At 41.0% G+C, this 13,445-nt stretch overlaps 1 protein-coding gene across 1 annotated transcript in view; it reads right to left on the bottom strand.

Moving 5' to 3' along the window:
* Positions 1-13,445, bottom strand: part of LOC139745613 (dual E2 ubiquitin-conjugating enzyme/E3 ubiquitin-protein ligase BIRC6-like) — a 64,145-nt gene that overhangs the window by 30,248 nt on the left and 20,452 nt on the right. Inside the window, exons 13-27 of the mRNA XM_071656013.1 lie at positions 13,045-13,196; positions 12,135-12,605; positions 10,140-10,302; positions 9,355-9,525; positions 8,673-8,792; positions 8,104-8,358; positions 7,149-7,561; positions 6,311-6,513; positions 5,353-5,571; positions 4,590-4,701; positions 3,774-3,988; positions 2,753-3,495; positions 2,493-2,641; positions 1,477-1,647; positions 750-919 (exon numbers count right to left, since the gene is read on the bottom strand). Coding sequence (XP_071512114.1) covers positions 750-919; positions 1,477-1,647; positions 2,493-2,641; positions 2,753-3,495; positions 3,774-3,988; positions 4,590-4,701; positions 5,353-5,571; positions 6,311-6,513; positions 7,149-7,561; positions 8,104-8,358; positions 8,673-8,792; positions 9,355-9,525; positions 10,140-10,302; positions 12,135-12,605; positions 13,045-13,196 — 3,727 coding nt within the window. The remainder of the gene's footprint in view (positions 1-749; positions 920-1,476; positions 1,648-2,492; positions 2,642-2,752; positions 3,496-3,773; positions 3,989-4,589; positions 4,702-5,352; positions 5,572-6,310; positions 6,514-7,148; positions 7,562-8,103; positions 8,359-8,672; positions 8,793-9,354; positions 9,526-10,139; positions 10,303-12,134; positions 12,606-13,044; positions 13,197-13,445) is intronic.

Raw genomic sequence — 13,445 nt, 5'->3', positions numbered from 1 at the left:
TTCTCTTCCTATTTATTTTGTGAGCACGCTCCACGGAAAGATTAAAACAGCTGTCTATTCAAGCAAATGGTCTAATACCTCATATATCTAGCCACACAGCATCACTGCAAACCATATCTCTTTAGAAAAATTAATCAGCGCACACCACGAGCAATAAGACCAGCAAACACCATCACTGCATTTTCCAGCAATATTTGCCCTGGCGAAATGATGAAAGTAATAAAAATTGCACTGCAATTGTTTGAATTGCAAATGCATGAAAATACAGGTTAACATGAGATGGAATCATTACAGAACACTCCACAATCAAATTAATCACAAAAGCCTAAATGATCATCAGCTTGACGACCAAGATGTGTAACATACAAATAAGTGAAGATTACAGGAAAGAAATCCCATTGCTCATTTTGAAAATGGGGTAAAAAAAATATGTTTGTGCATCATGCAAGGCACTTTGTTTCTTCTCACTTTTCAGTTGATTACATTAACAAATCATACTCATCTATATATAACACTATATTTGTCCATTCAAAATTAGGCCTAATATCTTGAAGCGACTTAATCAATTGTGAAAGATGTCTCTTGCTAAAGAAAAAAAAAAGAAAGGAATTGGTGTCAAGCTGCTGCTTATGAATGAAAAAAGCTGAAATGCTCATGAGGTTTGCTGTCTGATGACAAGGATAGATGTTGCATTTTGCAAGGCTCTATGGTGGTTGCTATGGAGACGGCTCGCCCTGCAGAAGACGTACCTTGCCACCTTTGATGTCATACAGCAGGTCCTTGTGAGATTGAATCTGTTTCTTGGCATTGCGGACCAAACTCTTGGAGCTACCTTGGCTGGAGTGGTGGGAGTTGCGTCCTGGAGCCTGGAGCTGGCTTGTCAGGAAGTCCCAGCGATTTGTCTCACTGCAGGCTGGAGCTAAGGACACAATGAAAACAACAAGGTTGACAGAGCAATTCACTTTCTTCTTACACATATAGCTAGCTATAAATGTTTACCCAACTCCCCATTTATCTACAAATCTATAAATCTATTTATCTCTCCACATACATATCTCTTTCTCTTTCCTTATGTTAAGACATCTTCATGCTGATCTTTGGCAGATCTGGAAAGACTAACATACTTTTTACTGTTAAAGTCATTATTTTTTGGTTTCATTTTTGCATAAATCAGACATGTCATTCTCATGTATTTCATACCTATACTACAGATATGTTCAACGCAAGGTTGTTCATTGCATCAAAACTGCCACTGTTTGGGCATAGCATCATAATCGACAGACATTACCTGTAAGCCAGTAAGATTTGCTCGCGACACCTGAGAATCTAAATTTGCCACCAATGCTTGACGAAAACAATTAACGAAGGAAATCATTGTAATTCTGTGCGCTTCACAGCAACATTCCACAATATGTTGACCCACTTCCCCCATGTAAACGATGATGAGAGAAGCATTTGGTACGTGCTGTAACTCACGTTTGTCCTGAGTATTGTCAGCCTTGGTGGGCGCTGCAGTTGCTCCAGCCGGGGCATCGGGGTCCTGGGAGCCCTCTTGAGACGTGGCTGACCCCTGACCACCACTGCTGTGGTCAAGCACACGGGACAGGAAGAGCAGCACCCATCCCACTAGAGGGAGGTCCAAGGATCCTGAACAGATGTAAAGAAAAGAAACAATTCAGACTTCTGGCAGGCGTTTCATGAAGCATTTTGTCCGACAAAGTTGTCTGACAAATTTGCTCTCAGCCAGTCATATGAAAGAATTTCAGTAGCTTGTAACAGTTTGGCAGAAAAATATCAGAACAAAATGTTTCATGAAATGCCTCCCTGATGTCAGCCAAGTAAGTAGTCTTACTTCATTTTGCAAGTTTCTTACATTTCAGATTTCAGTTTGTTTCATTTTGTTTCTGCATTTTTCCCTGAAAATCACATATGAAATAACAATAAATATGTTTCAGCAAAAACCTACAAAATAGATGCACAATATATGAGTCACACTAATTTTCATTAAATTGGATTAAAAAGACAATGATACAACTAATTCAAATTTAAGAGAGAGACAAGAAAATGCAGAAGTCTTTTACCATGAGGAGGTGCTTGATAGTTGATGGCAGCATCTCTCCCTGTATGAATTTATGTCTTAATCTAGACAAATACACCTTTATCAATGTCCATCCAGTATTTGCAGTGCTACAGTCTCCCAAGTTACACAGCAGTAACTGAATGTAAAGCAATGAGGCTCTGCCAAACACTTTGGCAAATATATGTACATATTATATGTAAACAAGGGATACCATCAACAGAATCTATCTACAGTCAAACCTGCCCATAGCGGCCACCCGAGGCAGATATAAAGAGTGGCTGTTATAGACAGGTGGCTGCTATATACAGGGTCTTTAACACTGCTTTTCTCTCGGGGGATTTTTTTTTAGTGGCTGTATATGGCAGGTGGTGGCTAGACAGGTGGTCGCTAAGACAGGTTTGACTGTACTTACCTTCTGGTGTACCATAACTAGTGGCATACTGACTGCCAAGCAGAGGGGAGAGCAACTCAGTGAGCAAGCCCAGAAGATGTTCCAGCACACTGCTGGCATTACTGGATGCCAGCGAGGTCTGCCCAAGTGATGTCAAGAGTAGAAACACTCTGCAACATGAGACAAAAACAAATGAATGAACACAAATCCAAAGATAACATCTCAAGGAGATTAGTAATAGTATCATGACTAGTTTAGGGTAGTGATGTGATAATTCTCACCTGTCTTGTGGGAACACTGTAGGTTGGTCTGACTGGAAGAACTCTCTGAGAGCTGAAGCCAGGAACTCCCCCCACCAGTGGCGTGAACCACACACCCTCACGAGCAGGGTGCCTGTCAGGAGACTGAGCCGAGGCGTGCCCATGACACAGAGGTGCTTGAAGATGGACTTGCAGGACTCTGCATCCAGAGCACAGCAGAGCGAGGATGGTAACGACACTGCTCCTTGAGTGACACTGAGAAGCGCACCCAGGAGATGTTCACACATGATCCGAAGGGCATCTGTAGAGGTGTTCCTAACGGCCAGTGTGGGGTTTGTAATTGGTGATATCGAGTGCGAGGGGTGATGGCGGTGCTGGCGAAGGCGGAGGATTGTGCGTTGGACGACATTGAGCTGCTGCTGGAGCTGCACACACTCAACATAAGCCTTGCGTATACTGCCATTCCTGTCTGTCTTCTCTCTTGACTGAGTAAATGTTCCATCCATCTGGCTCTCCATCTCATAACTTGCAAAAGTTTGAAGGAGTTTTTGCAAGCGGCTGGTGGCGAGACTATACCTGCACTGAATGTCATCCAGTATAGCCGTAGCCAGTCCCACGTACTGCTCTTTGTGTAGTTCCATCAGTGTGGGATCAGTAGAGTCTCTTTGGTTTGATTCCACATGGATGAATGAGTGGCCATAGAATGCTCCCAGGGGAACTTTCGACTTTGGATTGTTGCTGCCATAATTTCCCACGACAGTGATCTGGAAAAAAAGCAAGTATTCATGTTAAAGTGAAGTGATCATGCAATTATATCTTTATAAGCACTCCTGTTATCTATTATCTTAAAAAAAAACAAAAACAAACAAACAAACATAAAACAAATGACATGCTTATGCTTAAGCAACTCCTGAAGCAGTTCCTCAAATGAAAATCAACGCTTCACGAATGTGTAATTAAACAGTAGTCACATGTAATGAACTGATACTAGTCATATTTGAGAAGTCTGATCAGTCTTACAGCCTTTCAGCTCTCAACTTACCTTGAGGTATCTGCACACAGGTGGCGGAAGAAGGTCATTGAGAACAAGATCCCTAGACTCAATGTCCATGGCTACAGCCAGCCGCTGACCGTCCACCTCTTCCCCCTGGGTCCAGATGTCCACTGATAGGGATGTCAGGTCACTGCAGGCTGGAATGTAGATGTCGGTAAGGACAATCGGCCGTCCAAAGTCAAGCACTGCATACCTCCTGGCACCTGTGAGAGAGAAGGAAACAGATTGCTACAGGTAGCTGAGCAACACAGTGTATAGGGTCATTAGATAGCAATTAACATCTACAGGTCCTTGCCTTCATTTGTAAGGCAGCATTATTTCCTCAAGCACAATTAAATTCATAAGAAAAAGTTTATAAGATCTAACATATGGATGGCAAACCACATAACATCTTACTGTTGATATCAAAATCATTATAGGAAAAACATTCTACTGTTGATATCATAAGTACTATAGGAAAAAAGCAATTTGGTGCATTTTGCACATTTGATGAGTACATACACCAAATAACAAGATATGTAGCTGATGATTCATGATATAGATATATTCATCAGCTGGTGTATTTGAAGTGATGAGTACATTTTCCTGATAAAACATTATGGGAACAATAATTTCATTGATACAGAAGCAACATGTCATCAAGTGTGGTTGCATCAAGTGCCTCAGATACTGAGACACAAAACAGATAACCTGTGCTTCTGCTTTCCTGACATGCTAACCCATGACAAAACAATGTTCATATAACCAGCTTGTGTGATCATTAAAAGGTGAAAACAGACTCACACTCAAATGAGAGGTTCTTACCAGAGTGCATTCTCTCAATGACCAGCATGTGGGAGGAGGGAGGATGTAGAAGATTGCGCACTAGGGAGGCGCTTGATGGGACACCCTCCTCCATCTCTAACTTGGCAGCACCCTGGAATATAACAATAACATGGGTACAAGCTTTCCAATTCATTCAACAGGTGCACTGTCATTCTCCAATCACCATCCAAATACATAGCCAACTCATTATTAAAATGCAAACACTGCCTTCTTCTTATAGAAAAGCATGATCTCTACATATAATGTGCAACTGCTTTGTTGATTTCTAGCTGCGTTATTCCAACATACTCTACATCCACTCCTATCCATCACCTGCCCTGCACACAATGCCAACAGACCATCAGTTTTTCAATCCATACGCACAGGTAACTTTATCATCTTCATTACAAAAGCTTTATGAACTCTGGGATCATAACTAAAAATTTCAAGTTCTTTGAAAAATTATGAAAGTTGAGTCCATCCCAAATCTATATTCCCTCTTTTAGTACATTCTGCTACTAATGGTAATCCATCACAAATGACCCTTATAAATGAGCTATTGTTAAAGTGGACATTTCATGCAAGCAATTTTTTACTCTTGTGAGGGTCAGATGAATTTCGGAGCTTTAAATTCCGCGGAATCAAAAATACAAAATAGCATTACCTATAAAGAGCACAAAATTTGTGTGCTTTTCGTTTGCACGAGTTTCATGACATGCAAAAGGGGGGAAATTTCCACTATTACAGTATTTTGTTTAAGTACCTTGCTCCCAGCTTTGTCTGTCGCTCCTTTGCCTGCCTGAGTGCTATCACCAGACTGTGCCTGCATGCTGTACATCTCTTCAGTATCGGAAAGACTGAACACTAGAGGGGGCTGTTCCTGGCTCACCGGTCCAGCAGGCTCAGTAGGGGGTGAGATGGGCGGGGTCATGAATAGGGGAGAGTTCTTGGGCATTGGCTCTCCACCATTCTTTGCAGACGACTGGTGCCATGAGACAGTGCAGTAAAGAGAAAGGATAAGCATGATACATTACTTTATGCTTTTTGTCAAATGGTAATCTGGCCAAATTGTGAAAAGAATGATAAAGTGTTGATATTACTCATATCATTGTCATTCAGACAGGAGAACACACATTTTAATATTTTAGAAAATTTCATAATATAGACTATAATATGAGCATATAAAATTTCATTAAAAAAACACCACCACCAAGCATAATTAGTTGGTCACCAACCCTTCTAGGAATTCTGCAGTTATGAATAGCCATACATATAATGTGATAGTAATCAAGATTTAGTATAAACACAATGAAAGAGACACAACAATGAAGGCCTTAAAGTTCTTACAATCCAGTCAACGAGAAGATGTCATACACAAACTTAGGCTAGCAATTTACTCCCTCATAATTTTACAAACTTCATTTCACCGTGTGCTGCAACAAAGGCTACCATACTGTAAAAATCAGAAACATACGCGGCATAAACTTTCACAAGTTGGAGCCAACAGCCTTTTTCTACAGTGTGAAACTTTCAAGAATTGCAACTGGCATTTAATGCACTGTGCAAACACAAACTTTCATAAGCTTTTAACTTTCGCAAATCTTGGCTCATAACAAAATTTGCAGATAGCTCATGTACACGAAAATTATCGGTTTGAGAGTATCTCTCCTAGCCATACTATGAATGACCAGAATTTGATATTCTGAGTACCCAATACTCACGGAGGGAAAGTAGTTGTATTTTTGCAGTGTGACCAGAGCCTTGGTCTTCTGTTTCAGCTTCTGGAGCTGCTTCTCTGCCGTTGCCATGGCATTAGTGAGCGTTGCTAGGTACGCTGGTGTTGGAGGATTGCCTGCTTGGGACATGCTGCCCGTCCCTCCTGCCCCAGCTGATCCCGACGGAATGTTGGCTGTGGTGTGGACTCCTGTAACATGACAAGAAGCAGAAATATACACTGTAGTAGATTTCAGATAACAACTTCTCATCAGAACATATATAAACTTACAAATCAGATATTACCGTCAAGCCATATAAGTTTAAACAGCTTCACTGTGTAATGCATTTGTTACAAAGAGATACAAATGATTACTTCATCTGTGCACATCTATTTATGTTGACAAGGCAAGTTAGTGTGGTAGATGTATCTTGCTTGAAAACCAGTAATAAAATTGCATTTAACGACATGGACGAGAGAAGAATGGCTCTTTCACGAGCAGGTTAATCTATTCAAAAATGAAAAATAAATTCTCCTTGAAAAACAGTAACTGTGTACAAATTAAATGAAACATTACATTTCAAACTATCAAGTATTACCTCACACAGAGAATAATGAGACTACGTAAGCTACACAAGATTCCACGATATTAATCTACACCATACACTACATGTCATAATATTAGTCATTACTGACTGATGATGCCTTTCACGAAATGTGTGCTTTTCCATGTTAGGTCCATGTATTACTTCTCTGTAGGATAACTTTAATTCATGATTTGACAGTATTCGAGTACATTCAGTTTAAATTCAGTTCCATAGTGAGCAATGACATATTGCACATACCACCACTGATCCGTTCTATGTGAGCTCCATCACTCATGCCACAGCAGGTGAAGTGTAGTGGTTCCACCTCCAGAAGACCCTTCATGAAGTAGCCTCCACTTGTCAGGGAGCCGTCTCCATTCTCTGCCCCAACGATCCCACTCAGAGAGCCGCGGGCCCTAAGACCGGCTCCCTTGCTGCCAATATCACCACCAATGTCAAAGATGCCACTGCCCAGGGAGACGGGTAGGCCCTGTTGGGAGCCGTACGGCCCCGCCCCAGTCCAGGATATCTGCGGAAGGGGTACTGAGCCAGAGGCAGTGGTGCCTGTGGTAGAGGTGGTGGAGGGACCTGTAGACTCCAACTTTGAAGGAGGGCGGGGTGGCTCCACATCAAAGAGGATTGGCTCCAGTGGTGTGCCGTAAAATCCAAATCTGTGGGGATGGAGTTGCACACGATTATTTAAAGTTCCAGAAATGAGCATGACTTTTTCACCACATAACAGATCAAAACATATTCCTGTAACCTCATTTGTATGACATCAATGCCAAGGAGTCAGATTTGCCTTTAAAATTTAACAGTATCCAGTACATACACATCATTACAATTTCTTCACAATGAATATGATCCTTCAATCAGCAACCACTTCTTCTTCACAAAGTCACAATTTTTATCATTATAGCTATGAAAAACTGTCAAGATTAGATGCCTAAATTTCAAAGAAAATATTGAACAGCATATGTTATCTGATTAACGTTTGTTCAGGAGTTGACATTTTCCTTTGATATATTTCATTTTGTTTATCTTGTAATTTATTTCTTCTTCTTTTCTTTTTCTCTCTTTTTTTTTTTGCTGCTGCTGATTTGAATAACCTTTTAATCAAATTGATATTGAAGAATTTCCTGCACAGGAATGTGAATGTTCCTTCATCAAACTACACCCTGAGAGATAAAGATGTTTGAACACCGAGACTCACTTAGCCCTGAGGAGGATGTGCTGAGGCAAGGTAGCTTCATCAAGCTGTCTGGCTGCAGCCTTCAGCATCGCCATGCACTTGCCACTGGTGGATTCAAAGTCTGACTGTTTGACCAGTCCCAGCATGATGAAGAACCAGTGGATGGAGCCAGAGGAAGGGGCACAGGCCACAGTGGGCAGCCAGTGCAGCAGGGCCTGAAGGAGAGCCTTCTGGAAGGAGGCAGCCACAGTGGGCTTTTGGCTCCTCTTGGCACATCTGAGTTGTGACAGGAGGGGAAGGAGAGCTTGAGTATTATCCTATCATTGTATGCCATGGTCGGTATGTGCAGTCGCTTGACACAATTCCATTCAGCTCAACTCATGTTTATTTCTTATCAAATCAAAGCAATAAAACAATATGATAGGAATACATGAGTAGAGTAGCACCTTAAAAAGCGGACTGCTTGTCTAACAAATGTACACGAATTCTGTACTAAGATGGCATTTGGATAAAATGTATAGTACAGTAAGTAGATAGTATGCACAAAATGCTAAGTGATCATTAACAGTGTGATCCATGGTCAAACTTACCCCAGACACAAGACCAAGAATCTGCTGCACTTGTGGGCCAGACTTCTCTCAGCCTCAAGAAAGCAAATCCTGATGATGTCTGGTAGGATGCGCTGAGCAGCCTCCACCAGGCCAATGGGTCTGGGAGAAGAATAGGACATCATATCAACAAGATATTTCACCCATTCCATCTGATTTCATGTCAGCTGATTGTGATACAGACCTCCAAAATAAAATCCTGCTGCTGCAGTATTAAGATCTCTGAGTACTGTCCTCATCAGTTTCATGACAGGATCATTAATGCTGGGTGCATATATGTATCATGTATAGACATTTGCATGCATATCAATTTCAAGCCCTAAAAATGAAAAATGAGATGTATACCTATAACACTGAGTGACTTGATTAAAATCATAATATCAAACTGTTCCTTTTTGTATGCTTCTCTGCTAAAATTAGATTAAACAGTTATGTGACCTTTTCCAAGATAAGAATATATTTTATATAACAAAACTCTGCAGGATAACCATATCTTATCTGTGTCACCCAAGTTCCTTTTTACTCAGCTTTCCACGTGGATCTGTGACAGTCTCCTAGCTATGAAACTTTGCTACTGTTTTACACAATTCATTTGAGACGGCATTAAATTGACATATATGTACATCACTTGTGAAAAGACACTGTATCAGAAAGGCAGGCATACCTCTCTGGTTCTGAGATGTGAACACCAGCGATCCAGCAGAGTACGTCGAATGCCAGAAGCTGCTTTTGCCGATAGATTAAGATGGTTTGTGATGGTGAGCACTGTGACACAACCACATTCAATAGCTCTTGGTGGAAGTCTGCTGACTCAACCATCAGAGCTCGCTGCAACCTGTCAGAGCGAAAGAAAAGATACAAGTTGACATATTCTTGTCATTCAGCAGGTATTAAATCATCATTCATACTTGTCCCATTGTTCTACAGGCAGATAGATCAAATGTCAGTATCATGGGAGTTTAATAAAAATCAGCAATTGAGTTACATTAAGCACATATTGTATGATGGCACACAACAGTCCATGAGTCTCATAAAACCCTTGACCTACTTCACCATAATAGAACCTTGAATTTCAGTTTGACTGCTAATTCATGTTTACTGAGAAATGTAAATTTCATGAAACATACTGATTCAATATTCATGCCAAATTGTCACAAAACTTTGAGAGGCATACATTTTTATCATTTCATCATTCAATGTGTATTTAATACAGAAAAAAGGAAATTAAAGTGGCATTTCATTGAATGAGAACTCTCATTGATCATCTCTATCTAACCTGTCCTGCTTTTTAGGCTATTCATAAACAATATATTTCAACACTATAACTTGGCAAGAGTACATTTAGTCAAAATACTGAAAAGTGCTAATCGGTTTAACAGTTTCTGTATGTACATAGCATCATTCCAGCCACTGCCTAAATGCTGCATTCCTAACACACCCATGACTCACTTTTCTTTCTTGAGGTTGACTTTCTTTGACTTGCACACAGTAATTGACAGCTCCTGGATCCAGTCACAACCTGTGTACTTCTCCATGTCCTTGCGGAGCTGGACGGTGGTCAGACGGTCAGCAATGTCAGTATTTGTGTGGAACTGAGGGATAAAGCCTGTACCTGGGACATGAAAACACATGTCATGTAACATCAAACACATGTCTCACCCATTTGTAAAATATCCAACAAAATCAAACAATATCATATCAGTAGTGGAGAGTGACTGTGATGGTGACAATGATCTAGGGATTGCAGTAAATGTCAGATTTTATAAAATGGGTTCAAGAATGTAGCCAATAGGAAGCGCTGAAATGAGTCACATGTGCTTTGGTTACTCAGTCCCATTGCACTGCGTGTTAAATCCTATTGCCGATCGTCTGTGCGCGCGGCGGCTCCCTTGAATTGCATGCATACTACGCGCTGTCAATCCTGTAAACAACTTCTAGTTCGGGCTGCCGGCCGCCGGCCTTTCTTCCCTTGTGCATAACATGTGTGGCGTACGTATACTCGATACGTACAGTACAGTAGACCAAGCGTTGTGGGACCGGACGCGTACATGGAGTCACTTTGAAGGGCAAATCCAACAATTTAGCAGGTTAATTCTCACGCCGTTTTCAAAGTATGTTGTCTAGTAGGCCTATATGAGGAGTCTATCCAAGTCTTTAAGGTAAAGGGTGCATATTCTATGTAAAATAAGTAAGTTTTCATGCGGGAACTTAAGTGTCCGGAAACCCAACTCCCCATCATACTTATATGTGCGGGATTTCCGAGTGCGACGTGCGTAAATGTTTGGGACGAACATCTTCGGACGTCTTGACCCACAAAGGTACGTGAAAAACGCTGAAAAATGCTGTTAGTTTTCGAATTTTCGACCCATTTTATAAAACAAATGATGCACAGGATTATTTCGTGGCGTTAGTGGAGGCGTATAGCTCACTCTCGGGTATTTACAATGTAGTGCAACATGCACTCGGCTTCACTTCACTAACGCACTCTATCCTGTGCATCATTTGTATAATAACACAGTCACATTCCATTCATTAGCACAATTGTTATTTGTGCTGTATAATCCACTTCAATGAAATAATTCCAGAGGATGATCCATAACATGTAGAAAATATGACATATTACATGCAGGAATGCCTATAAAATAGCTTGCCAAGTTTGGCCTTCACTGTTTTAACCTGCAAACATCATTAAGGGAAAAGTGCTTCATGCCAACAGACAGCCATACCGCACAAAGAAATTTGAATCGGTTTTTGTGGGTATACAGTGAGACCAACTCTTCACATATCATTGCGAATAGAAAATGGAAACGAGTTGGCGTATAGTGCCATCAATATAATATTACAGATTAATATTTGTCATACACATGCACATTTGACTTGATTCATTGCATAAATTGTGAAAACAAATATAATTCCTTTGTGAGGAGCAATAAGAAGTTACAATATCATATTTGACTTACTTGTGTTGTATACATAAGAAGGAAGAAAGATAGATGGATCAGATGATAGACAGATAGACAGACAGAGAGACAGATAGATAGATAGATAGATAGATAGATAGATAGATAGATAGACAGATAGATAGATAGATAGATAAATAGATAGATACTGTATACGCCATACATTTAGCGAGTCTAAATTTTCATGAATCGAGACTTCCTGACGATTTCGCAAATGGTTAAATTCGCGATCGTGGAGTACTATACTGAACGGAGAAATACATACGTGTGCGTCACATTCACATCATGATCAGAGTCAATATTTTCATGTGTCCTTAATTTCACAAATAGCAGCTGACTCACGAAATTCGAAACTCACGAAAAATAAAAACCTCACGAAATATTCGGCATATACAGTAGATAGATAGCTAGATAGAAAGATAGATAGATATGAGGATTGGCAGGTAGGGAATTGCTAGGTTAAGGTGGAACACACTGTGCATACCTGAGCTTGTTGGACCAGTCTTGGTCCTGCCATTGCTGGCCTCCGCCCCTTCATCACAGGCCCAGATGTGGAGAAGGAAGGACCGTCCCTTACACAGCATCAACTCCCGACTGGTCAGCATGACCGTTCCTGCATGGCTGGGTGTGTCCACAAACAGCTCCAGGCCACATGGACCACACAGGATGTCTTCTTGGTGTCTCTGGAGGAAAGAGGACTCCAGCAGGGGAGAGGCTGGGGTAAAGTTGGTCTCAGCTGAGACCGAGGCCCCCGCCTCTTGGGATGGTGGTGTGGCCCCGCACCCCGCCTCTTCCACTCCAGCAGCATCCTCACCAAGAAAAGGAGGGGGCAGATCAGGGGGGTCCAAGTTCTGCTCCTTGGCCTCTGTTGGCTGAGTGCCTGTGGTAGTATTCATGTTGAAGTTGATCTGTGTGTCCACAGGGGTAGAGTTGATGTTCATCTTTTGCCTGTCACCTGGAATTCAATCAAACACAAACAGATAATGGATGCAAGCATTGGACCTGTGAAACTGCAATGACTTCTTATGGAAACTGAAAGTACTGTCACTTAGTAAAATCATGATTCTCTATATCGTGGACAATACTCATGTAATTGGTGAAATAATGAATTTGTTTAAATGTAATCTACAAACTTGCACTTGTCTGGTCTACTTGTCTGCAGAGTTAAAGCACAAATTATTTTATATGTTACTAGTCCTGCTGGTGTGTTTTGATAAAATGATTAAAATTGGCATTACTTCAAGGTCACATTTCTTCCCATAAAAATTCTTTGACAACCTCTTCAACTTACTGCCTTCACAATAACCTAAAGTTTCCTACACAGTTATAATCACTTTGCTATGGTTTCATGCCAGAGTAAGATCCCTTTAGCTCTCTGAAATTCAGTTCAGTACCTGCTCTGTATTTTTCACTCTGCTTCAGCAATGTGACCTGGATCCTTGGTGGGGTGCTGCACAGCGGTAGGAGGCTGAATTTCACATCAATGTGGCCCACAGCACACACCCGAGGTAGCACAATCTCAAAGAGGTGTTCTTGATTTGTTGACCTACACCACCAGTTACAGTCACAGACAAAAACAAAAACAAAAACAAAAACAAAACATAATGAAGATGAACACAGATACCATAGCGTAAGAATGCATACAATGACATGTGATTCTCTGCATACCATAACATTATTCTATCTTGAAATCTTTCAAGGCACCGTTCTGACTCAATGCTAGTGATTCTGCATGACATTCTCCTATGAAGCCTTTGATGTTTCTACAACAGATATATGGCGTTATACAAATGCT

Source organism: Diadema antillarum, unplaced genomic scaffold (genome assembly GCF_040938485.1).
Source record: "Diadema antillarum isolate AM-2024a unplaced genomic scaffold, OU_Dant_1.0 seq00001279_RagTag, whole genome shotgun sequence".
In the NCBI taxonomy this organism is placed as follows: Eukaryota; Metazoa; Echinodermata; class Echinoidea; order Diadematoida; family Diadematidae; genus Diadema; species Diadema antillarum.
This window is presented reverse-complemented; position numbering and strand designations above follow the sequence as displayed.